We start from the raw sequence: 25,623 nt of genomic DNA, 5'->3' as shown, positions 1-25,623 counted from the left end.
ACTGGCTCCACACCCAGCTCCCTCCGTGCAGTCCACCAGGCCAGAGTCCCCCATGCTATCCCTGTCTGAGTTTTAGCCCTGAATGCTCTAGAGTTTGTGCCTCCAGGGGCCCCCTTTGGGGTCCCACCCCAGCATCCCTCGTCATCTGTCCCATCAGAACGTCCTCTAAGGCCACAGAGCCTCCTGCCCTCGGGGACCCCAGAAAGACCTCTCCTCCCTGACCCTCACTCCTGTCCCCATGACAGAGCTACTCTTGGCTAATCACTTCCCCCCCCTTTCCCCACCGCAGCCACTTCCACTTCTCCCACCAGTTCCTCCTTGTAGGTCAGAGTCCCCCTCACTTCCTCCTCCCTGGTGATCAGCGCTCTTGTCCTGCCCAGGGCTCCACATCCCACGACCCTCCCTGGCCAATGACAGCCCACCACTGGAGCTCAGCCCACTACTCGGAACCAGGTTAGTCCACCGGGGGGCCAGGCTCTCCCATCTCCCATGAGGGTGGGGTCCACAGCCAGGCCGTGCAGCGTGGAGCCTCCCTCCCTCTCTCCCACCCTGCAGGCGGTCACGCACCCACCCCTACACTCCCACACGCCTCCCAGCCCCCTTCATAGGTCAGGTTCCCAGCCAGATGTCCAGGCCTCTGTGCAGCTCCAAACGGTGTTTGGTCCGCGCCTAAGCTTTCATTAAGGGTTTGCTGGCCAGGTCCTGGCGAGAGAGCAGCCGGTCTGTGTGTGGAAGGGTAGGGGGCCGGGTACCGGGGCCTCAGACCAGGCCTGCCTTGCTTTAGAGGCCCCATGGAGGGCAGCCCAGGGCTGGCGGGCAGGAGGTGAGGACTCCGGGGCAGACTCCACCTTCACCAACCCACCGCTCCTCTCTAGGCCCCACCCTTTCCATCCACAAGACTGGGAAAAAAAAACCTTCTTTGCCTGTCCTGCTTCCTGGGAAATCAGAGATGCGACATGGCTTTGGGAAAGGTTAAAGAGCTCTCTACAAAGGTCAGAGGTCACAAAGGTCAGGGGTCATTATGGGTGGGGGAGGGCAACATATGGAGGCACTCTCAGCTAGCAGGGAGACCATGGTAGATCACAGAACAGCCAGAGGTGGGGTTGCAGAGAGCTTAGCAAAGGCAGGGAGACGCAGATCTAACTGCCTGTGGGAGCTGAGGGCCTGGGGCAGGGGCAAGAATGGAGAGGAGGGGAGGAGCCCGGCACCCCCCAAGGAGCGAGCAATAGGTCTCATCTCTGAGCAGCCCTTCCACACTTCTGCTCACACTGATGCCCTTCTGCTCCTCTTGGGCGCCTTCCAGGCCTGCTGGAGCCCCTCCATCTCTTCTGGGAAGCCTCCCGGAGGCCCCCAGCTCCCCAGGGGTTAGTCCACAAGCTTTCGCAAAGGCCAGCAGCAGTCTTTGTTCTTCCAGCCAGGCTGGGATCTGCCCTAACCTATGCCCCGGGTTTTGGGGCTGCAGAACCAAGCAGGGGTGAGGAAGACAGGGCTGTGTTCCCCTCCCCCACATCAGCCCTGTGTGACTTCTGAAGACCTCCCCGGGTGGCGTCAGTGTCCCCATCACTGTGAAGGTGGGGAGGTGGGACCCGTTCTCGGGTCTTCCCTGCCCTGTAGCCCCGGGGCTATTTCCTGCACCGGAGCGCTGGGGGGAGGGGGCGTGGCGCTCGCCCTTGGGATTTATGGGAACCAGACGTTGATTTCTCCCGTTGCGACATCTGGGCTTTCTCGAGACGCCCACTGTCCCCACGCCGGAGGGTCCGGGGCCCCCGTCGGGCGCCCACGCCCCACACACCCCACTACCCTACTACTCAGGCCACCCGCCCGGCCTCCACCCGCCACGCTCCCGGGGCCACCACCCCCGGCTCCGGGGGACGCCTCTGCACGGCGGGGATTCCGGAGCCTGGCTTGGAGCCTGCTCCGCGAGACCCAGCAGCCGCGGACTCTCGCCCCAAATGCAGCGGCTGCAAGCCAGCTCCTAACCCCTCTGGGCCCCAAGGCTCGGCAGCCCAGCCGCCGCCACCGCCGCCACCCGGAGGCAGCGAGCAGCAGCGGCGGGCGCCGAACAGGCTCGTGCGGAGGGCGGGGGGCGCGGCGGGGGCGGAACCTGCGAGGGGCGAGGGGGCCGAGCCCGAGGCGGGGGCGGGGCCGGGAAGGCGCGCGCCGCACGGGCAGAGGGTAGGAGGGGGAGCGGGCGGGGCGCGCGCTGCGCGGGGCTGGGCTCGGAGCGCGCGGGGCTCGGCCGCCGAGAGAGCAGAGCCGGGGCCGCGCTGGGCCACTGAGGAGCGCACGAGCCTTCGAGGTTGTGGACGACGGAGGGAGGAGCCGCCGCCAACGCCAGCTCCCTCCCGGAGGGACCCCGAACCCGCCGCTGGCCATGAGCCGCCGGGCCCCGGGAGGCCGGCCGCGGTCCGGGCAGCGCTCCTCCGGTGCCCCGGCCCTCCCGGCCACAGCTGCGCGCCTGTAGGTATGGCCTGCTTGTCCTCAGTTCCCTCGTCCCCCCGTCCATCACCCCGGACTCCCTCCGTCCCTGAGGGCGCGCGTGTGTGTGCGCACTGCTGCTCCGGGGAGCGCGGCCGCACGCGCCCCGGTCCGCGCGTGTTGTCTTTGTGTGCGCGGGTGGGAGGGAGCGCGACGGAGGAGACGCGCCCCCGGCGGGGATCGGCTCTCCGACCCCCATCCCGGGCCGGGCGGGAGTGGCGGGAGGGGCCGAGCCGCCTCCGGAGCAGCTGCGCCCAGGCCCCTTCCCAGGGCCCAGACCCCAGACCCCTTGGTGGGGCGAGCGCAGCGGGCCCCCCTGGAGGAGGGGTCTCTGGCTGGGGGCTGGGGGGGGGTGGAGCGCTGGGGTCTCTTCCCTAGGGTGCGGGGGCGGGGGGAGGGCCAAGCTGGAAGGAGGGTGCCGGCCACGGGAGGGACCCTATCCAGACCACAGTCGCTGGGCCGGCACGCCCTCCATTTGGCCCAGGCCTTCTTTCTCACGGTCTCCATTCTCGACCCGCCCACCCCGGGAACTCTCCTGCAGCCCTCGATAGGGGGGAGGATCGCTGAGGGTGCCGGAGAGGCCGGCGCCTTTAAGAAGGGGCGGGTTCATGCCCTCCATTCAGTCCCTTCGGCCTCAGCCATTGATGAACCTGCGGGCAGCGCGGGGCCAGGCACCGCGCCAAACCAGCGGGCCAAGACCGGGCAGAGGCAGGGACCCCAGCAGCCCACGAAGTGAGGTCTAAAGGGGGAGAAGTCTGCAATGACTGGGACTCCTCAGGAGCCGCGCAGGGCTGACTGGACAGCCCCAGGAGTGACCGTGGACAAGGATAGGCCAGTTGGTGCAGGGGAGAGCCTCAGGGCTGGGAGTCAAACCTGGATTGAACCCTACGTCTGCCCTTTGAGCCTCCATTATCTACCCTGTAAAATGGGGATGGTGCTGCCTACCTCCTAGCTGGGTGACCAGCAAGAGTTGCCCCCTCCAACACAGGTCGCTGACCATGGGGTGAATGGGCACCCCTAAGAGAACGGAGGAACCAGGGGATGGTTACCCTAAGAGACTTTGGCTGCCTCTGTTGGGGGGTGTGATCTGAACCACCCCCCAACCCTGCCCCCCACTTTGAACAAATCTCTTCCATCCTGGCCTCCCTGCTCCATCCAGGAGGCCATCGGCTGGGAGTGACCTAGAACCCTTCAGCTCTAAGAACTTTGGAGGAGGTCTGGCCGTGGGGGCAGTGGCAAGGTGCAGGGCGTTTATGGGGTTCTCAGAGACAGTTTCCCACAGACTGCCTCCTCTCCCCCTCTAGAGGGCGTGAATGATGATGGGCAGGAGATCCTGATGCGGGATAATTGAATGGTTCTGAGGAGTCAAGTGTTAATGCATATGCTTTTCTTCTTACCCTTACTGTGAAAACTCTGTCTAAAATTTCTAGACCCCTCCTCCCTACTTTGTGGGTCTCCCAGGGAGAACCCCTGCACACACCCAAGGGTGAGCTTCCCTGGGAGGTGGGACCCCCACTCAGGTGGAGCCTGGACCCCCAGGGCTGAGCATTTGGTTTCAAGCTGACTCGTGCCAGGCTAAGGGCCTCTGTGGCGTTTCTCATGTAATCTTCACAACAACCCTGGGGGTTTGGTTCTATTATTATCCCCATTTTGCAGAGAAGGAAACAGATTCAGGGAAGTGAAATGACTTGCCCAAAGTCACTCAACCAACAAGCCAGGCTTCTAAACCACTTCTCTCTGACAAGAATCTGGTTTCTACCTCCTGCACTGCCCGTCTATTCTGGGTCGTAGGAAGTTGGGAGTTTAGGTATATTGGGCCTCCTGGCAGCTGTCCCCATGCCATTCGGGTCCAGTCTTAGAGCCTGCCTCGCTTCCTGCTCTCTCACTGTCCACGTGGGGCTGGAGGGGCGGCGGCAGCTTTGGAAACTGGGGAGGTTTCTCTTCCCCACTCACCTGGGTGGGTCTGTTTTTATGGCGTGCTCTGTCCCAGGGGAGAGCAGGGGTGACTCTTCAACATCTAGAGGAGGTCACGGCCCACACCTGTTTGGGCAGAGCAGTGTGTGGGAGTACAGCATCTTTTGGCTCCTCTGGGTGAAGCAGGGTTTGGGCTCCATTCTCCAGATACTTCCGACCCTCTGTGTCTAGGGCCCACCTGGGGGCGGGTATAACACCCAGCTGGGGGCTCACGGTTTGGTAAAGAAGACAGGCCACAAGCCATGTGGTGTTGTAGAGGGACGAGGGGCAGGGGGGACAGAGTGGAGGCCGGGACAGGACAAAGGGGGGCGTTCCCGGGGCCCCCTTGGGCTCAGGGGCCTGCCAGCTACTGGGGCAGAGGAGCAGGTGGGGCAATGCCGGGCTACATGTTGAGACTCCGAGCAGTGGACAAGCAGGGGTTGGAGGAAGAGGATGTATTAAAACTTGGATGTGGTGAGTTTGAGGTGCCTGGAGATCAGCCAGGCTGGGAGTTCAGTTGTTTGGGAAAAGGCCTGGGGAAGCTTTATAAGCATCCGCAGTACCCAGAGTTCTGGGATACTCAGAACCGAGGGGAGGCACTGGAGGTCTCAGTTAGGAGTCGCTGGTATGTGTATCGTGGAAAAAGCCAGAAGGCAGACTGGTGGGCTAAGTGGTTGAAGGGGATGTCTGGCAGATTTGGGGGGCTGGGCCATGGCCCAGGGAGGTCTGGGAGGGTTATGAATCGGGGCCTAGGTGAGATCCATGACACTGGGAGAGAGGGAGAGACTGCGAGGCTCAGGCCAAGGATGGAGAGGGGTTGGTGTGTCTGCTCTGCAATGCCAGGATGGCAGGGCCAGTGCAGCTAGAGCCAGCCCAGCCTGCTCTCCACCTACAGAGCCCGTCCAGGAGCTGTCCAGCACCAGGTGCTCCTGAAGGAGGATAGGCTTCCCTCCTGAGCCCCCAGGCCCCGGCATAGCTTATTGTCCTGGGGCCCGCTCCCTGCTCATCTGATGTCGACTTCCTGCAGGGCCCAGCCCTGGATTCCCCTGCCCTCCAGCCTGTCAGAGTGCCCTCTCCTCTGAGGATGGCCATCTCCTTTCCCCAGGCAGGGCCTGGGTCCCCCTACTGTGCCCTCAGAGTGAGGGCTCCCCAGGGACAAAGCCCTGCTGGGAGTAGCGTGTGCTACAGAAAGGGACAGACCTGAACTTGGCTTCACACTCCCCCCTCACCAATCTGTGGCCCTGGACCCACCAGCATGGCTCCTGACACATGGTGGGAGTTCAGTACAAATCCAGTGAATGATGGGCCGGTCACCTCCCTCGGCAGAACCTCATTTCCTCAACTGTATGACGGGAGAATCCTCACTTCCTGGCAGGGAAGATGTGAGGGGAGAAGGGTTTTAAACAGGGGCATAGCCCAATTGGATGTGAGTCCTAGAAAGATGACCTTGGCCACACTGTGGAGCCTGGATTTGTCAGGGGTTGGGGGGGGATCGTGAGAAACAAGGAGGTTTGGGAGGAGTCCTCTGCCCAGAGGAGTGGGAGGAAAAGAGGGAATGAATACAAGACATTTAGGAAGTAGAAGCAGAGGATCTTTGATTTTTAAACAAATTACTTATTTAATCCTCATGACAGCCCTTTGAGGTCAGTGCCCTTTTACCCTCTGTTTTAACAGATGAGGAAACTGAGGCCCCAGGAGGCTGAGTCACACGGCTAGGAAGCAGAGGAGCTGGGATTCAAAGCCAGCCGGTCTGGCTCCAGATCTCAGGCTTTTAACCACTCCACTGTCCCATGTGTCAGATGTCAGATGTGGAGGAGGGGAGACGCCCCGGCCACGGGGCCCCGGTGACGGAAGCAGCTGTCGGATGCAGCTGTGGGGCCCCCTTGGACCAGGGGTCTGCAGGTCCCAGAGCCAGAGGGGCTTGTCAAGCTCGGGGGCATCAGTGAAAGCTCGGGGGGCTCAGCAGAAGGGCTTCCCCACTCCCATGGTGGCAAAGGCTGGCAGTTGCGTGGAAGGCGTGAGGGCACAGGGCTGCCCCGCCAGCTTTCAGCAGCCACCTCCCAGCGATACTCCTCAGCGCAGGCCTTGGACCACGAAGCAGGCAGGTCTGCGTGGGCGAGCAGGATGGTCCCACTTTACAGCTATGGAAACTGATACTCAGAAAAGCCAGGGCCAGCTGAGTCCCGCGCCGCCCCTCCCTCCCCCCACCCCGACCCCCACAAACAGGGGCAGAGTCCCAAGGGTTCTTAATCCACACCTGTCCCTGTCGCTAATCAGAGCACCCTCCCCACTCTGCAGCAAAGACCCAGCCAGTTCGAGAGTAGTAAGACCAGAAATCATGCCCACTCCTGCCTCCTGCCGGGGTCATGGGTCGAGCACAGATATTCTGGGTGGAGAAGGTCGGGGAATTCCAGCCGCACGTCCTTCTTGCAGGAGGCCTTGGTTCAGAGCCTGTCCTGTGGGGACACTTTCTGAGGGGGGGGTGGGGTAGGGAGTAGACTTAAGAACCAACGCCCAAGTACCAACAGCGAAACAGACTGAGCCCTGGGTACTCTGCCTCCGTCGCGGGCCCGAAGGTTGTCTGTGTGCTGCAGGGGGCGGGGTGCAGAGGGGCGATCGGGGGATACGGTCCCACAGAGGCCAGGAGGGCAGCTGGGAGGAGGCTTGGTGGTAAAGTGCGCGGTCGGCTGGGCTGGGCCGGGCCGGTGGTCCTGAGAAGCCTGGAGGACAGGACATCGGTGAGCGTGGTAGGGGCCAGCTTCCTGGAGGGCAGGGCAGAGCCAAGGGAGGCCTTGTCTCCTCTCCTTGTGTTGGGGAGACCCCAAGAAGAGGCCTCGGTTTCCCCATGGTGAGTGGTCCGCGGTAGGGCAGGGGAGAGGGCGGGGAGCACTGTCTGGCCCAGCCCGGAGCACAGCACAGAGGACGATGCCGCCCAGGCCTTGCCCCCCACCCAGAGGGCAGCCTTTCAGGTTGCTGGGCGGCTGGTGTGCTCTGCAGGGCCTCCTTCCCTCCCCTGGGGCTGGCTGTCTCCTGCGGTAGGGAGGCCAGCTCCAGCTGGGGCTCCCGGAAGACTCCCCCCTCCCCCGCAGGTGTGGGCCTGGACCGCGCCGGTGCCCCCCCACCCCTCCAGGCCGCTGCCCACTGTGCGCTGGATCGATTGGTCACCGGCCCATTAGCGGGGTGGCTAGGCCGCCTCATTAATATTTTAAGGAATGACCTGGCCATGGGGTCCGGAACTGCGTGCCACTGGGGGCTGATGGCTGGCTTTTTTTCCTCTTTTCCAATTGTCAGTGCTATTTTTACCACCGGAAGGCCAGCCGCCCCCTCTCCCAGGCGTCTAACCGGGTGGGGGTTGGGGGATTCTCCCGTCTGGTTCTTGGCGGAGGGGTTAGGAGAGTCCGTGGCTTGGAAAGGCAACAGGCAGGGACTGGACTATGCTTCCCCTCCCCATCCCACCCCCTGCCCTGCCTCCCTGAAGCCCCATCCCATCGCCCTCTGGCCCTGGCAAGATGGGAACAAAAAACATAGCTCCAGGAGGAGAAGCCAGACAGCCCAGCTGAGCCTGGAAGAACCCCAGGGTGATGGATCGGGGAGGGTGGTTTGCCCACCCAGGGCCGCTGGGGGGCCAACCACCTGATCCCCAGGCCAGGCGGAATGGGGGTGGGGCTCCCTTTGTCTCCACCGGAGTCCCTCATAGAAGAAGCCCGTGAATGTGAGAGGCAACCTCCTGCCTGCCTCTGGTCCCACCCCTGGAGGGACTGTAGGGCCCCAGTCTTCAGTGTCCAAGGGCCATGACAGGGGCCCCTGGAGGCCACTGCCCCAGCCCCCCATGTTATGGATGGGGAGCCGAGGCCTCGGGAGACATAGGGCCTGGCCCGAGACAGAGCCCCCATCTCCCACCGGCCAGTCCATTGCTGTCCCGCACTGACTCGACAGGTTTCTTCTGGCTCCCTGGGACCAGAGGAGGGGGAGCTGGGACCCGGCCCATGGAAGCAGGAGGGCCAAGGACCACGGGGCCATGGGAGCTCAGGATGGAAGGGCCAGTGTAGGGGGAAGGCTTCCTGGAAGTGGAGAGTGTTGTACATAGCCTAAAGGTGGGGCAGAATGTGACTCGTCAGCGGAGTGAGGGAGAAAGTTCCAGCCGGCTGGGGAGTGACACAGGCAGAGACTCAGGTGGGGCTTCCCAAGGAGCCCCTGGAGGAGGGAGAGCCCAGGGCCTGCTGGAGTCAGTCCATAAACCTTCCCGGACAGGCCAGACAGTAGGAGCCCGGTGAGTTCGTCCACCCTGCTTCTGGTACCTCTGGGTTCCCCTCCCCTTGAGGCTCTGCTTTTCCCGCATCTGGGTCTGTGGTCACCTGCAGAATGATTGATTGGGTGTCACACTGACTGGTCCCTGGAGATACCTTCTGGCTCCACCCAAAGGTCTGGAGAGCCCTAGTCCTGCCCACAGGTACACATGGATTATAACACAGCAGAGACCACTTCCTGTGCTGTCCTTCCAGGGAGGGGCGGCCCCTCATCCTCATTTTTTTTTTTTCTTCACCATGCCACGCAGCTTGCGGGATCTTAGTTCCCTGACCAGGGATCGAACCTGTGCTCCCTTCAGTGGAAGCGCGGACTCCTAACCACTGGACCGCCAGGGAATTCCCTCATCCTCATTTTTAAAGTGAGGAAACTGAGGCCCAGAGGCTGGAGTTGAGGTCAACGTCCTTCACCCAGAAAGCAGTGGGGTCAGGCCTGGAGCCCAGGTCAGCAGAGTCCCTGCACTCGGTCTCCTCCCCAGTTCTGGCCCACGGGCAGTTGGGGACAGCACACCCGTGCCCTGCTGGGGCTGAGCCGTCTTCCTCTTGGCTTGCGGCCTCCCCTTCACAGAGAGCCATGCCTGGGCCTCAGTCTGTAACTAGGGCTGGGGCTCCTGGGCTGGCCCGGCTGCTTGTGACTTCTACCCCTGGCTGTACAACCCCTGCCACTTCTGTGTAGCCCCAGCTGGACCCAGGGGACAGTGAGGGCTGATGTGCTGGGCATCAGGCCCATAGGCTCCTGGCCAGTCAGCAAGCGGTCAGGACAGGGGAGGGGGGAGGTCAAGGCAGGCCCAACCTCAGTGCTTCCCAGGCCAGTGCCTGCCTAGGACATGTGCCCCCTACCCTTGGCAGATTCCTCTCTGAGTTCCACCCCTGCCTCCAGTGAGGCCTAGATGGGACCCTCCCCCCGCCCCCTCACCCCGTGAAAGCCTCTCCCCTGGGTCCTGTCCCTCCACTCTGCCCATTCTCCTTGCCAAGAATATTCTCAGCCAGCAGGAAGGGTGGGAGGGACGGGGATTGATGCTTGAGGATGTGGCACTGGGACCGACTTCCTCCCTGCCCCCACCTGCCCCATGGAGGGCAAAATTATGGCAAGTGGGGCATCCACACTTTGCTGCTGGCTCCAGTGCTAGCCCTTCCCAGGCTGCCCTGTCACCTAGTCTGACCCTCCTGGTGGTCTGTCTCAGGAGGGAGAGAGATGGCCCCTATGGGGAGCACTGCCCTGCTGGGTAAATGGATGGGCTTGGAGCCCAGGTACGGGGCTTCACAAGCTCAGCTGCAGGGCCTTGTCCCCGCCCCACCCTCAGAAACGCCCACTCTCCACAGGTCAGGCCAAGGCCTTGGTGATGGTGGCAGGTGCATTCCTGCCTCCACCCCCATTCCGGGCATATGACTCAGGCCTGCCTTCTGCCCCCAAGGAGTGCCTGTGCCAGGTGGGAGACAGACATGGAAACAGATACCTGGGGCACCCTGCAGTGGGCGCCTCGCTAGAGGGATGCACAGGCAGGGACTGTGGGAGCTCAGAGGAAACACCTGTCGCCTGGGCTGGGGAGGCAGGGGAGTCAGGGAAGGCTTCCTGGAGGATGTGGCCCCTGGATTCATTCTTGAAGGATAAGGAGGAGTTAGCCAGATGAGAAGGAAGTGCAGAGCAGGAGAAAGGCCCAGCATGAGCCATATTCATGGGTGCCTCAGCCCCTGTCCTCCCCCAGCCCCTCCCGCATGTCCTGAAAAGTCTGCCTCCAAGTTACTGCTCATGACTGCAGTGAAGTCACTCTTCATCCTCTCTGCCAGCATGAAGCCCAATGCAAGCCCCACCTCCTCCAGGAAGCCCTCAGAACTCCCTGCTACTCTCTCCCCCTCTCCCCAGTGCTGGGGTGAGAGTCTCTGAGGAGACCTGCTGGTTTGGAAGGAAAACTGTCCTCCGTGCTAAGTGGCCTCATCAAGTGGCCTGTTTCCTCCCTGGGGCTGTCCTGTGGTTATTGACTGCAGATCGATGGCCGAGGTTGCCCCAAGGTGAGAGGGAATTCCCACGGTGCCCTATGACCCAGAGGCCCCGCAGATGATCTCACAGAAGTGGGGCAGCTATTTTTACCCGGCGATTAATTACAGAGTTTGGATCCCAGAGGAGAGAGGAGATGGTGCTCCCAGGAGCTGTGAGGGAAGGGCCACGCTGGGAATTGTGGGGATCCTGGAAAGGCAGGCGAGGGCATGACCCCCTGTCTCAGTTCCCCTAACACTGGCCGGCCCCCTCAGACAGGGGCTCCCTAAGGCAGGGCAGGACCACATCACCCCACTTCTTCTCCACCAGTAATTTTCACCCTGGCCTGTTGGGGAGGAGATGCATAAACAGAATGGCTGGGCCTGTGCCCCCAGAAGTGATGGGGGATGAGGAGGCAAGGCCCCCAGATGACTAGACACACACCATGCATTTTGGCGATCCGGAGTGAGGAAGCCTGGAGGGACCTAGGGATAGGAGGAGGAAGGTGGGATTCCCCGATCAGGGCCTCTTCAGGAGGGTCCGATTTGGATGGGAGCTCTGGAGGGAACAGGATTCCAGGAGGTGGGAACACAAGTAGAGCAGGCAGTCAGTCCACGGTGAGGGAAAGAAGTCTGAAGAGGCAGCGCCTTCAATGCCAGTATGAAAAACTGGTCATACTAGATCCACACTGGGAGGTGACCTCCAAAGTCTCAGAGTCAGCGTGAGAATCCCTGGTCTGTCACTAACAAGCTGTGTGTTCTCAGGCCCCATGTGACGGTTTGGGCAGTGACAGCTGTGACATGCCTGGTGTGCTGAACACATTCATTTGTTCATTCATTCATTCAGTGTTTACTGAGTGCCTGCCATGTGCCCAGCAGTGGGGACACAGCCACATATGAGACTGTCAAAACCGCTGCCTTGTGGAGCTGGCATTCTCCGGGGAGGGTGTGGTGCTGGGCGGGGGGCGGTCCAGGAGGGGTGAAACAAGACCAAGCGAGTGCATAAACAGAATGTTAGATGGGGATAAGCACTGTGGAGAAAAGTAAGCAGGCAAAGGGCACGGAGACACCAGTGCTGGGTGGAGAATTTCTTACTCTAAATAGAGCAGTGGGCAAGGAGAGCTATCGGACAAGATGGTATTTGAACAGAAACCTGAAAAACGTGAGGGGGTGGGGGGGAAAGGACATTCCAGGCAAGTACAAGAGAAAATCGCAAGTGCAAAGGCCCTGGGGTGGGACTCAGGTGTGACCAGAGCAGAGTGGGCAAGAAGAGTGGCGGGAGATAAGCTCAGAGCGTCAAATGGAGGCAGATCACGTGAGGCCTCAGGGGCCATGGGTAGGACTTTGGCTTCTACACTGAGTGGGGTGGGAAACCATTGCAGGATTCTGAGCAGCGGAGGGCCTGATCTGTCTTATGTTTTAGAAATGACTGGGTTCCTGGGTGGAGAACAGGCTGTAGGCGGTGAGGTCAGGTTCCGGGGGACCAATGAAGAGGCTGCTAAAATACTGCAGGCAGGAGAAAGGGTTGCGTGGGTGCCAGGACAGCAATACGGATGGCGGGGAGCAGCGGAGGGGTGGGGTTCTTGGTATACTTCAAAGGTAGAGCCAAGCATGACTTCTTTCTGTCCACCAAACTTTGGGGACCCTCAGAAGAGGGTACTCAGGGAAGCGAGGTCACTTGGGAGGCTCATTGGGGACCCCACTTGAAGGCGTCTGTCATCCCAGCCTCCCTCGCCAAGCCCAGGAATGACCTTGGGGTTCCCTGAGACTGCTGTTTGAAGGAGAGTGCCCCTCTTGCAGACACGTGTCCCCCCTGCCTGGTTGTCCGCCTCACACATTGAAGCTGCTCTGAAATGCTGCACACAGCCCTGGGGGAGTGGGGCAGGTGGGCGCTCTGGACATGGGTCAGGAATTCACTCACTCGCTCCTCTCGCCTGCAGCCTCCGGGGGCTGCCATGGGACGGGAGCCATGAATGGTGCCGCCGCCGCCCCGGTCCCGGTTCCGGTTCCGGTCCCGGACTGGCGGCAGTTCTGCGAACTGCACGCGCAGGCGGCCGCCGTGGATTTCGCCCACAAGTTCTGCCGTTTCCTGCGGGACAACCCGGCCTACGACACGCCCGACGCCGGGGCCTCCTTCTCCCGCCACTTCGCCGCCAACTTCCTGGACGTGTTCAGCGAGGAGGTGCGCCGCGTGCTGGTGGCCGGGCCGGCGCCCCGGGGAGCGGCCGAGCCCCCAGACGCCATGGAGCCCGAGCCCTCGGGGCCCCCGGCGCTCAAAGCCGCGCCCTACGGCCACTCGCGGAGCTCCGAGGACGTGTCGGCGCACGCGGCGGCCAAGGCCCGCGTCCGCAAGGGCTTCTCGCTGCGCAATATGAGCCTGTGCGTGGTGGACGGCGTGCGAGACATGTGGCACCGGCGCTCCTCGCCCGAGCCCGACGCCGCCCCGCGGGCCGCCGAGCCCCCAGCCGAGCCGCGCGACAAGTGGACGCGGCGCCTGCGGCTGTCGCGGACGCTGGCGGCCAAGGTGGAGCTGGTGGACATCCAGCGAGAGGGCGCGCTGCGCTTCATGGTGGCCGACGACGCGGCCGCGGGCCCCGGGGGCGCCGCCCAGTGGCAGAAGTGTCGCCTGCTCCTGCGCAGGGCCGTGGCAGGCGAGCGCTTCCGCCTAGAGTTCTTCGTGCCGCCCAAGGTGAGTGCCCACCAACACCTGGGGGGGCCGTGGAGGGGCTGGCTTTGGGGACCGCACTGCCTGATCTGATCAGCGGGGTGGAGTATTCGGGGTCAGGAACCTGGGGTGCCAGGGGCCCCCCCTCTGCCTCTGGGACAGGTCACCCCTCAGGCCCTCTTTTTCTGCCTGTGAGGTTGTCAGAAGGGCCCTCTGGCTACAGAAGGGGTTCTGGGTACTGTTCCTGGAGGTATTGGAGAGCCTGGCTGCGTGAACTCCTCTTCCTCACCTGGGACCCCTGGGTGGCTGGAGCCTCCCCAGAGAGGAAAGCAGGCAATGACATTGGCACACTCACAGAGGGCCTGCCGGAGGTCTGCATCTGGCTCAGGGGAAATCTGCTTGTCCCTAGCTTGGCTGCCACGCTCCAGCCCAGCCCCTGCCCAGGTGGCCGCTTCCCGGCCCAGATTTCAAAAGCTAAGCTTCTCCTAGCTGTCACCAGCATGGCCGCTCACCTGAGTGCACTGTGCCCTCCCCTCTCTTGGGGGCTCAACATCAGAGCCCTGAGGGCAGCTTTGGGTCTCCTCCAGGGGAGCAAATCTGCCTTGTTTGGAAAGAGGGAATAACTCCAACAATAGTGTCCGCTTTCTGAGAACCCTCATCCTCCCAGTTGCCCCGGCAAGGTGGGCAGCGTGGTCCCCAGGTCACAGAAGAGAAGACGAACAAAGGGGGGGGTGTGTGGCCTGCCCAGTCACACAGCTCTCGGGAGGCAGAGCTGAGCTAATTATACCCATCACCCTGGTGGTCCCGGAAATGAAAGGAGCGTGGAGGTGGGAGCTCTTTGTGCACTGGGAGGCTTGGAAAGGTGGGAGGTTGTGCTGGTGCGGCAGCCCCAAGAACGACCCAGGGCCCTCACCCACCTCCGGGCCCATTCTATGCCCGCTGTCTTTAGCCACCCTGCGTCTCGCCTCTTTCTCCATCTCCCCGTCTGTCGGGACTCTGGATGCTCCTCCTTGCCTTTCTCCCCTGGAGGTGCAGGGTGTGGGCTCCCCAAGGCTGGGTGCCCATGAGCCGCATGAGAGGTGATTTCCCAGGGACACACTGACTCTCTGAAGAGCTTTCTCCCCAAGTCCCAGGACGCCCAGACTCACCAAGGACTTTTTACCTGCCCAGGCCCCCACCTTTAGGTCCCTGAGAGAATCATAGACCACTAAGCCCAACTCCACCGTTTGTCAGACAGGGAGACCGAGGCCCAGTGAAGGGTAGGAAGTGGGGTGGGGCTTGCCCAGGGTCACCCACAGGGCAGGGCTTCAACGCCTCTGGGCCCTGAGTGGCAACCACAGCTGCCCGGCTGTAAATAGCATGTCTGCTGCCCTCGAGGGAGGGGACACAGCAGCCGGTGCCCTCTGCCTTAGTCCACCCCCTGCAGCCCACCATTCGCCGCTGGCAGAGGGCAGGCTTCCTGAGGGGTCACTTTCCCAACCTCTGAGAAAGGCAGGTGGGTTCCTATCCCAGATCTGGCCTCAGACCCTCCTTTCTTCATACAAATGTTTGTGAATTCAGGAGTGAGCCAGGTGTGAAGCATGCCTGGTGAGGGCTCAGATCCGGTTTCCCAAATATGTTTGGCTCCAGGGTGTATGAGCCCCACGGGGAGCCCCTGCTGACACTCCCCCTGCCTTTGAGTCCTGTTCACCCACCCACAGTCCAGATTTCTTCCTCCTCTTGCCCCTGGAGGCCTAGCTGCACCGTTGGAGCAGACCGGGGCTTGGGGTCTTCAGGCTTAGGGGCTGTTTCTGGGACCCTCAGACTGCTCTTTCATACAGCCCCGTGTGTCAGGCTTCCAGCATCCTGCCCCCTCCCTCACCCTGCAGGAAAAGTCTCCTGGACCCCAGGTCCCCTTATAGCCCTAGGCCAGCCAGCCCTGGGACCCAGGGAGCAATGATGCTGGCCCCCTGCCATTAGGGAACCACCAGGCAAGTGATATTTGCTAGACTGGATGGTAAAATAAACCTCAGTGGGGTGAGCACAGGATGCTCTGGGGGCCACAAGGAGGAGAAGCTTCATAAGTGTTCACCAGGTGGCAGGGCCCTGGGACAGGCATTTCTGGAGACTCAAGCTGAGTGAGCCAAGGTCTGGGGTCGTGAAACAGCCTGATGGCTCCGTCCAGGGAAGTGGTAACAGTGAGCTGGAGCCGGGTGAAAGGCAGCTAGGCCAGGACAGACGGGCCTCAAGTGCCAGGCAGAGGAATCACCGCCTCTGGCCAGCGGGAGCCCAGCGATAGTTCCCAGACCAGCCTTCACTGCAGACCTGTCAGCTCCACCCACTCCAGGACCGCGGCCCCTGCCCCGCTGGCTGGCTTGATGGCCTGCCATGGTCAGCCAAGCCTCGCGGTCACCGCCCCAAGCACAGCCCTGCTCTGCTGGATGGCAGCCAGTGCTGCCAGGAATTCCCATCCTCCTGCCCACCCAACGTGTGGCCCTTCCCTTTCCTCCTAAGAAAGCCCCTGTCCCAAAGCCCAAGCCCTGCCAGGAATCTCAGTCTCAAGGCAGCCTCGGGGGGCCTTCAGGCCAGGGCCAGGAGCTTTGGGGGCAGAGTGGGGGGTCCAGGCACAGAGTGGCTGTCCCCAGGAGTCCTGCCAGCTCGCCTTGGTTAAATCCCACACTGGTCCCTTTTCCTCCACCTAAAGACACGGCCTGCCTGGCTCCAGGAGTCCTGTTCTGAGTTGAGGCTCCAGACCTGTGCTGTGGAAAATCTAGTCTGAAAGGGGAGATGAGCATTTTTTTTAAATGAACTAGAATAGAATAGAAAATATCACACTCCATCACACAGTCAGGGTAAATATTGTCTGCTGAAACATGTGTTTCAGAGATATTTTTACCTGTGTGTGTGTACTGGGTCACAATGTCAAATGTATTTCTTACTATGGGTCAAGGTGAAAAATGTGAAAACCACAGATCCGGTAGGTGCGCTGGGTGGAAGGGCAGCTGGGGCAGAGTTCACCCCCTCAGGGCTCAGACGTGGGAGACTCATGTCAGTCCCAGCTCTGTCCCTGACTTGCTGTATGACTATACGGGGAGGTCCCTCTGTTTCCAAGGAACTCCCTCAACTTACCCATCTGTGAAATGGGGATTGGGACACCTCTGTGCCAGGGCTGCCTGACATCCTAAGCTGAGGGCTGCTCTGACCTCTGGGAGGGGGGAGGGGGAAGAGGGCTTCAGGAGGCCCTGGGGGCACTGTCTCACTGCCCTTTCCTCTGGCCTCCCAGGCCTCCAGGCCCAAAGTCAGCATCCCTCTGTCGGCCATCATTGAGGTCCGCACCACCATGCCCCTGGAGATGCCGGAGAAGGACAACACGTTCGTGCTCAAGGTGAGCCCCACCTTGGGCCCCACAGATCCCTCATGGGTGGCAGAGCTCGAGGGCAGTGTCGGGGGAGGTGAGGGTAAAGGACCAGCAGCAGGGCAGGGGGAGGGAGCCCTGGTTGGGGGGGTCCCAGGATCCTACGCAGATGTCAAGCACAGAGCTAGGATGTGAATCCTGGCCTGGGCTCCAAAGCCAAATGCCCCAGGTGTCGTCCAAGTCCACCGTGTGCGGCCCCGTTCCCATTTCCTCCTGCGCCTGGGTGAAGGTCCTGAGTTTCACTTCCTCCCTTCCCTTCCCCCACTGGAGTCAGCACGCACCCACCCCACAGGCAGGAACTGGTAGCCAGCCTGCAGCAGTTATGCAAATGCTCCTGTCACCAGCACTGGAGTGTGGGAACCTGCCTGGTCCCACAGAGGGCACAAAGGCCCTGAGGGTGGGCAGGGAGGCATCCCAGTGAGTCTGGGGGCGGCTCCTCTTTTTCCCAGGCTCCACATCACTGGGGTGGCCTGCTTGGGTTGCTGAGGACATGGCTCCAGGCTGCCAGGGCTGTGGCCCCGTGCCTCCTTGGAGGATTAGAGGATGTTTGTGAAGCCAAGTCCCCAAGGAAGCCTGGTTCCACCCACCCGAAGCTGCATGGAGGCCCCCCCACCTCCTCTCCAGGCTCCCGGTTGGGTTTATGTTTTTACTGTCCCTGTTTGTTTAGTCATGAACTCTCTTATTCATTTAGCAAACATTTGCCAACCCCGTACCCTGAGTCACCCCAGGCGAGGGACTGAGGACACGGCCCCTCCCTGCCTGGCACTCTGCTGGATGAGACAGGTCAGAGCCTCGCCCCTGACAGCTGGGTGGCCTCTGTGTCTCTGATTACGCTCAGGAGCCCTGAGGCCAAGGGGCTCACCTGCCGGCCCACTCTGGGCCTCAGTTTCCCCATCCATTCAGAGAGGGGATGAAGGCAGTTCCAAGGACCGTCTCAGCTCTGAGATGCTGGGAGTCCAACTGCTCTTTACTGAGACACGCGACAAGAAGCTCAGAGCCCAGGCCTTGGCCTTAGAGACCTGGGTTCGGGTCCCAACACCTCCACCGAGCGCTAGTGTGACTTTGAGCGAGTTACCTGACCTCTCTGAACCTCAGTCTTCCCATCTGTACAATGGGGAAAGCATCACCTCCCTCACGGGGCTGTTGGGCAGGGTTCATCAGACAATGTGTGTGCAGGGTCACACTCTGGGCCCGGCTTTCTCCTCCTTGTTTCCCTTCTGGAGGCTTCTTATCCCAGGGGTGTGGCCACAGAGGTGGAGTTCCAGGTGCAAAGGCGTGTGGGCCCTCAACTCAGTGCTGGGCCAGCCGGCCCCTCACAGACTTGAGGGTTGTGATGCCCTTCCACGCCACCTCCCCATCCCTTACCCAGCCAGCATGGCCTCCTGCAGGGCTGCATCACCAGGGCCTGAGGACCTGAGCTCAGCAGGGCTGGACATCATCTCCATGATCCCCAGGGGTGGGCCCAGGAGGAAGGGGCTGCTGAGAGTGTGGGCTCCACCCCGGGACCCTGTTGTCTTCCCTGCTGCCCTCACCAGTGAGCCCCCAAGGGGGAGGGGTGGGATGAGCCATTTGTCCTGGGCTCTGGAGCCTCCTGCTGAGGGTGCTGTGATCTGGACTCTCGCCACCCCCTCCCCAGGTGGAGAACGGAGCAGAGTACATCCTGGAGACCATCGACTCCCTGCAGAAGCACTCGTGGGTAGCTGACATCCAGGGCTGTGTGGACCCTGGGTGAGTGCCCAAGTGCTCCTAGGATGGGAAGACGGGGTGGGGGGGCCGAGCTCGGCTGTGCCCTTGGTCCAGCCTTCACAGGGAGCAGCTTCCTGGTGAGGGCAGGAGCTGAGCTTGACACATGGGATTTTCTCATTGCAGTCCAATCCAGGTGGGTGCTGGCCAGATCACCCACACCCCCATTCCCAGCAGGCTCTGTAGGTTCAGGGTCTGGGGACCTGGAGGGAAGTTGAATCAAGTCTTGTTCTCACTCCAGGGGAGGCTGAAACCACTAGGAGAGGGGTAGTGATGGGCTGAGCCCAAAGTGCCAGGGGTGGGGGACCAACCGGGAGGTCCCTAGTCCAGTCCTGGGGCTCCGAGAAGCTGTACTGGTAGAGGTGCCCCCCTTCTCTGCGGCTTAAAGAAAGGGCGGGCCTGAGCCTGGCAGAGGGGGCTGGGGGCGGCAGGGAGGAGGGCAGAGAGAACAGCCCAGCAAAGGCTGTGGAGGTGTGTGAGGACCTGGGACTCGCAGGGAATGTCGGGGCCCTAGGGTGACTGGAATTAGAGCCGATGAGGAGGAGACTTCTATGAGAGCCCCGGAAGCTGGTAGGTCGGGGCAGTGGGGAGCCATGGCTGGTAATAAGCAGAGGGCAGCTACGGTCAGCTGTGTGCAGGAAGAACAGCAGGGAGGCTGGCTGCGCCATGCGGGAGAGATCCCGAGGCCAGGAGGAGGGGCAGGCAGGCCAGCCGGCTGAGCATTTGGCAGCAGCTCTGGCTACTGGGGTGAGCCAAGCCCCGGGGGAGGGGCTGCTGCCTTCTAATTAACAGCTTCGTTTAAGGAAGCACAATTAAAAGTCCTGAGCGCCTCCCAGGCTCCCCCCACCCTGCCACCCCCATCCCAAAGTGGCTGTAATCCCTCCCCTGCCACCCTCCCAGCCAGCGGCTCCGCAGACTCTTTCCCCAGCCCCCGTGAAGGTGAACCTCACTTCGCGGTACTTTAGAGCTGGCACAGATGGGGAGACAAAGGCCCAGGGCAGGGAAGGGAGCTGGCCCCGGCCCCGCCCACCACCACGCCCTGCTTCCCTGGTGGCGCAGTGGTTAAGAATCCACCTGCCAGTGCAGGGGGACACGGGTTCGATCCCTGGTCCGGGAAAATCCCACATGCCGCAGAGCAACTAAGCCTGTGCACCACAACTACTGAGCCTGCGCTCTAGAGCCCACAAGCTACAGCTACTGAGCCCACGTGCCACAACTACTGAAGCCTGAGCGCCTAGAGCCTGTGCTCTGCAAACAGGGCCTCCATGGGATCCTAGGAGGAGGGCAGCCTGTCATGGGTTAGGGGGCAGGGGTCATGTGACCTCCAGGAGAGCTGCACCCACCAGGAGACGTCTCCATATGGCGCGGTCACTCACATGGTGGCCACAGAGCAAGCTGAGGGTGTGACAGAGGGACATGAAGGCAGAGGGACAGGGCTGATGCTGGCCGTGGGACTGTCTGCCACTGCCTGGCTCCACGAGCAGCCCGTGGTCCGAGCCCCATGGCAGGACGTGGTTGCGCTTTCTTGCCTTCGCAGGGACAGCGAGGAAGATGCCGATCTCCCCTGTGCCCGGGGAAGCTGTCTGGCTAGCCGTGTGGCCTCTTGCAGCTGTGAGCTCCTAACGGATGGTAGGTGGGGACAGAGCTGGCTGGAGTAGTGGAGGGCAGGGTCGGAGGGGGCGGTCGCTCAGAGATGGTGACAGACAGACGTGCTTCTCACCTGCCATTTCTCCAGCAGCGGACCTGCCCCGGCCCCTAGAGACAACGGCAGCCGTGGTGACGGCCCCACACAGCCGAGCTCGAGATGCCGTCGGGGAGTCCCTGGTCCATGTCCCGCTGGAGACCTTCCTGGAGACCCTGGAGTCCCCAGGTGGCAGCGGCAGTGACAGCAATAACACAGGTGCAGTGGGGCTGCACTCTTCCTGCTGCCCCTCCCTGCGCCCCCGCCCCAGGCCACAGGCACCCCCAGGCCTCTCCCAAGCCCTTCCTGAGCCTCAGAAGCTGTGACATTTCATCCCACCGGGTCCTTTGCACAGCTACTCGGTTGTTCTGGCTTTTGCAGGCTAGTCCGGGAATGTGACCCCTCCCACGGGCCCTGGTTTCAGTAGAAAACGCTCACAGAAAGGGGTGCAAAGGGTTGTAACGAGGGCTTGGGGACAAAGACACTTGATTTGTTCCCAGGTTTGTTGCCGACTTAGAGAGTGACCCCAGGAAACTGAGTGATCCCACCAAACCAGAGAAAACTGCACGATGATTGTGAAATAAGCATATTCTGATGTTATACATACAAGCAGATACAGCTGGGGTATTGAGGAGTTTTGTTACTGGTTCAGGAGGTGCAAGAACATTTAATGTATGTTATGTGAGAACAGAAACCATTTGCCAATTGCTATTTTTTTTAATTAATTAATTTATTTATTTTTGGCTGTGTTGGGTCTTTGTTGCTGCGTGCGGGCTTTCTTTAGTTGCAGCAAGCGGGGGCTACTCTTCATTGCGGTGGCTTCTCTTGTTGCAGAGCACAGGCTCTAGGCGCGTAGGCTTCAGTAGTTGTGGCACGTGGGCTCAGTAGTTGTGGCTCACGGGCTCTAGAGCGCAGGCTCAGTAGTTGTGGCGCACGGGCTTAGTTGCTCTGCGGCATGTGGGATCTTCCCGGACCAGGGCTCGAACCTGTGTCTCCTGCATTGGCAGGCGGATTCTTAACCACTGTGCCACCAGGGAAGTCCCGCCAATTGCTATTAATGGTCTATCCTTGAGACAAATGGCACCCATTCCATCATTTGATACATTCTTATCATTAAGCTATTTGCTAAACCAGTCTGTAGTTTAAATCTACATTCTCTTATTCTATCATTTTCTCCTCTCTGTGCCTCAGTTTACCTCATATGTTTCGTGGGTGGGTCAGCTCCCTGCTTCGTTCTAAATTATTCAGCAGCATCTTACATGCAAAAACCCAACAAGATGATGCATCCCTTTTCTCGTTTACGTGCCCGCTCTCTCCCCCACGCCTCTCACACTGTCATCCCTCTGCAGTGGAGGACGGAGCAGAGCCGGAGCCCGAGGCTGAGCCCGAGCTGGAGCTCTCTGACTACCCCTGGTTCCACGGGACACTGTCACGGGTCAAGGCAGCTCAGCTGGTTCTGGCAGGCGGGCCCCGGAGCCACGGCCTCTTCGTGATCCGCCAGAGTGAGACTCGGCCTGGGGAGTACGTGCTGACCTTCAACTTCCAGGGCAAGGCCAAGGTAAGTCAGGGAAGGCGGGGGGCACAGGGGGGAAGTGTCCAGCCCAGGGGGAGGGGAGCTGAGGTGGCCCTGGTCCTGAGGCTGCACCGGCGCCCAGGAACAGGCTCCGTGGGTGTAGGGGTGGCGTGGCTTCCCACAGGCCAGGCCCACCCCTGGCCACGCTCCGAATCACTCGCATCCCTCCTGCACCTCTCTGTGGGGCTACAGTCTGCCTCAGACATGGCTTCGCCATTATCCGATGGGGAAATCACCTGCTGGTGGCTGAGCCCCCAGGAGGCTGGGCCCTTCTGAGGGTTTCACTTTGACCCTGTGCATGGGGGATCGCGTAGCACTAGGGCTTCTGAGGGTCTCCACCGAGAGCCACCTCAGTACAGGGCTGGGGTCAACCAATGCTCCACCCACCCAACAGCCCCTCTTCTCCCCTGCCCAGCACATTTCACCAGCCCCTCCTGGTCCCCAGCTCCGGGACAGGCCTGTGCTCATGCCAGGCCAGGGGCTGTGGAAGGGAACCACACACAGTGGGCCCTCGAGAGCCAGGCAGAAGAGGAGGAGCTGGGCCGGGCAGAAGGGCTGCAGAGAAGGGGGGGCCAGAGGAGGCTCCTGACCCCACCAGCCAGAGTAGGAGAGGACCTTGACCTGAGACGTGCAATGGACAGAGAATCCTTGAGGTGAAGACAAGTGGAAGGGTGGTCCAGACAGGGCAGGGCAAAGGCATGACTGTGAACCCGGAAGGCGGGCTCTCAAGGAAGGGCACTGCGTGCTAATAAAGACCTAAGGCACAAAGGAAAACATGACAGAAAGTCCAGTGACCGTGGGGGGTTTCAGTGTGACAGAGTGGGCAGGAACCTCAAACTCCCCTCCCCCCCCCATCCCGAGTTTCCGCTAAGGAAACAGACCCAGCCCTGGCTCCTCCCAGGACACAGTTCCCGTCAGTCCTTGCTGGAGGAGGGGGCACCCTAGGACTCCTGCTCCAGGCCTGCACGGGTAGCCAGTGTCCCAGCCCCCGGCTGGCCCGGCTCAGGCCCTCCCCTGGCCCCATGGGCAGCGCTTCCCTGGGGACGCCTCCTTGGAAAGCAGCTTCCCTCACCAGTTCCTCTGACAACCAGGCGCTTAACACCGTGCCTGGCAGCCTGACCCGGAGTTTACTTCTTAGCCAGCACGGCCCCGAGGCAGCCTCCTGGGAGGGCCCGGATCTGATGCATGCCCAAGCCAGAGGCTCGGACGGTGCCCAGCCCACCGTGGGGCATGGGGCAGGCGGGTGGGGTCGGGGGCTGGTGTCAGGATGTTTGGTAAGGGAGACAGAGCGGGAGGCTCCGCTCTTTCCAGGGCAAAACCCAGCCCTGAACTTTGTACTCACCACAGCTGGTGCCTCTCAGAGCACCGTGTCTGTCCAGAGTCCTGTGCAGAGCTGGAGAAGTTAGTGGCGGGATAGAGCAGCTTCCTACTCATACACCTCCCGGGAAGGAAGACCTCTGCCTTCCGAGGCCTCACTTTTCACCTTCAGATAATAAATGTCCGGAATGTTTTTCCAAAGACTGAGAGGCACACGCTCCCTGGGGCCCAGCTCTGCCCTGGGTCTCTGTCCCCAGAGGCCCCACCCCAACTTGAGGCTGTGGTGTGACCCCACTATGCTGTTCCTCTTGGGCTGAGCCCCTGCCCTGGGCTGCCATGAGTGCTCCCCGGGTTGGCCCACACTCTTCTGGCAACTTCTGGCCCTGCCGAGCGGCAGCACTCACTCATGGGAACGCTCCCCTCCTCCCCAGGGCTTCTCTCTCCTGTACTAGGAGGCCAGCTCCCCCGTCCCATGCACCCTCCTGTCATCACCCCTCTTGCCACACACACCCCAGAGACGGCCACTCTTCCCCTTGTGAGATACACATGGAGCAAAAAAGGGCTGAAGCCAGAGACCTGTGGCTCACCAATAGAGACCACAGGCCTGTGGCCCCTCCTCTCCCCGAGGCGCCTGGCCCAGGTGGGCACTGCTCCTCCGTGCTCCGCGCCCCCCCCACCGCTGCAGCACAGTTGAGTAGCATCTGCAGCCATTCCTCCCCAGCCACCCTGGGGGTTGTTTCCAGCCTGCTGGGCTTTGCCTGTACGGGGACAGTGGGCAGACCCCTAGCTGCTGGGGTGGGAGGGTCACCCAAACACGAGTTCTCTTCCTAGCTCTGTGCTCTGCGGCTGTGGGCGAGTCTCTCCCTCCCTGTGCCTGGGTTTCCCCATCTCTAATATGGAGGCTGTAATCTCTACCTTCTAGGGCTTTTGGAGACTAGGGATGGAGGGGGTGTGTGAAGGGCCTGATGTGGGTGCTCCCAGCATACGGACAGATGCATGCTGCCTCCAGTCCCAGCCTGGCTCTGTGGCCCTCATTCCCCATCCCCGCCACAGGCATGACCCCCCCCCTAAGATGGGCTCATGTGTGAGGGGCCCCCACTCTGATACCACCCCTGTGGCCTCTACGAGACCTGGTCCTCCCCGTGACCTTCCAAGGCACCTGCCAAGCATGGGGCCAGTCCAGGACCCCCCAACCCCACACTGACCACACCCATCTGTGCCCACAGCACCTGCGCCTGTCCTTGAACGGCCACGGGCAGTGCCATGTGCAGCACCTGTGGTTCCAGTCTGTGCTCGACATGCTCCGCCACTTCCACACCCACCCCATCCCGCTGGAGTCCGGGGGCTCTGCAGACATCACCCTTCGCAGCTATGTGCGGGCCCAGGGCCCCCCACCTGGTAAGACGCCCCTACCTGGCCCGTGCAAACAGACAGGTGGGCAGTGGGGGAGGGCGTCACCCTCAGGCTGCCACCCTGCTAGACCCGGTGGGATGAGCACCCGGTCTCAGGCAAGTTGTAAGCAACCCGGCCATCAGGATTGGCGGGAGAGCCGCAGCCCCGAGGGATCCGTGTCCTGAGGAATTCCTGGCGGGCGGAAGGGGGTGGAGTCCCTTAGATCCCTGCACAGGTGGGGCCCAGCGCTGAGCTGTTGAAGGAAGGAAGCCTTGGAGGGGTGAGAGAGGGTGCCCGGCACACGCGGGTGGAGCGCCGTTTGTGTGTGCGCGCTGCCGCCTGTACCCATGACTTTAGTTATCGGGGAGGTGGGCTGGAACCCGGCGCGCTGAATTCGGGTGCTCCCCGGGTTGGAGACTGTGTGATGCCAGGCCACCGCGTTCCTCCGGGGCTCTGGCCCCTGTCTGCACGCCGGGACTGGGGGCGGGAGGGCGGGCCACGGCCCAGGCTTGGAGCTGACGGCCCGCGGTCTCCCGTTGCAGACCCGGGGCCCTCGCCCAGCGCCGCGCCCGCGCCCCACGCCTGCTGGAGCGAGCCGGCCGGCCAGCACTACTTCTCCAGCCTCGCCGCGGCCGCCTGCCCGCCCGCCTCGCCCTCGGAGGCCGGCGGCGCCTCGTCCTCATCCGCCTCGTCGTCCTCGGCGGCGTCTGTGCCCGGCGCCTCGCGCCCCGCCGAGGGCCCGCTGAGCGCGCGCAGCCGCAGCAACAGCGCCGAGCGCCTGCTGGAGGCGGCGGGCGGGGGCGCCGACGAGCCCCCAGAGGCCGGGCCGGGAGAGGGCGCCCGGGGCCGCACGCGCGCCGTAGAGAACCAATACTCCTTCTACTAGGCGGCCGCGGGCGGCGCCAAGGCCCTGGGGCCACCCGGACCCGCCCGGCCGCGGGGCGATGGCCCACGTGGCCGTCCGTCCCGCGGACCCTGCCGGCCCCCGCCCGGCGCTGGGTGGGAAAAGCGAAGCTCTTCAGTGAAGACAAAATGTTATTAAAGAGCCTGTTTTAGGGACTGCACCTGGCTCTCCTGTCGTCCTTTCTCCTGCCTTGGCCTCAGGCACGGCTCCTCCTGGGCCTGCCGGGGAGGAGGGAGAGCCACACA

General features: G+C 62.0%; 1 protein-coding gene across 3 annotated transcripts; it reads left to right on the top strand.

The window, feature by feature from the left end:
* Window positions 1-2,196: 2,196 nt before the first annotated feature.
* On the top strand, window positions 2,197-25,536 carry SH2B2 (SH2B adaptor protein 2). Of its 3 annotated transcripts, none has more exons than XM_082361276.1 (9): window positions 2,197-2,464; window positions 12,650-13,398; window positions 16,637-16,738; window positions 18,405-18,496; window positions 20,049-20,140; window positions 20,247-20,411; window positions 21,542-21,750; window positions 24,309-24,480; window positions 25,017-25,536. In XM_082361276.1, the coding sequence occupies exons 2-9, from the start codon at window positions 12,679-12,681 to the stop codon at window positions 25,358-25,360; spliced, it is 1,896 nt and encodes a 631-aa protein (XP_082217402.1). In that variant the 5' UTR covers window positions 2,197-2,464; window positions 12,650-12,678; the 3' UTR covers window positions 25,361-25,536. The 3 variants fall into 3 exon arrangements, with proteins under 3 accessions (XP_082217402.1, XP_082217400.1, XP_082217401.1); XM_082361274.1 differs by having other exon boundaries at window positions 2,322-2,460; XM_082361275.1 differs by having other exon boundaries at window positions 2,330-2,464; window positions 20,250-20,411.
* The last annotated feature ends 87 nt before the right edge of the window (window positions 25,537-25,623 follow it).

The sequence above is a fragment of the Balaenoptera borealis genome, assembly GCF_965194805.1.
Source record: "Balaenoptera borealis genome assembly, chromosome: 16".
In the NCBI taxonomy this organism is placed as follows: Eukaryota; Metazoa; Chordata; class Mammalia; order Artiodactyla; family Balaenopteridae; genus Balaenoptera; species Balaenoptera borealis.
The sequence above is the reverse complement of the archived record's forward strand: the minus strand, read 5'-3'. Positions and strand labels throughout refer to the sequence as shown.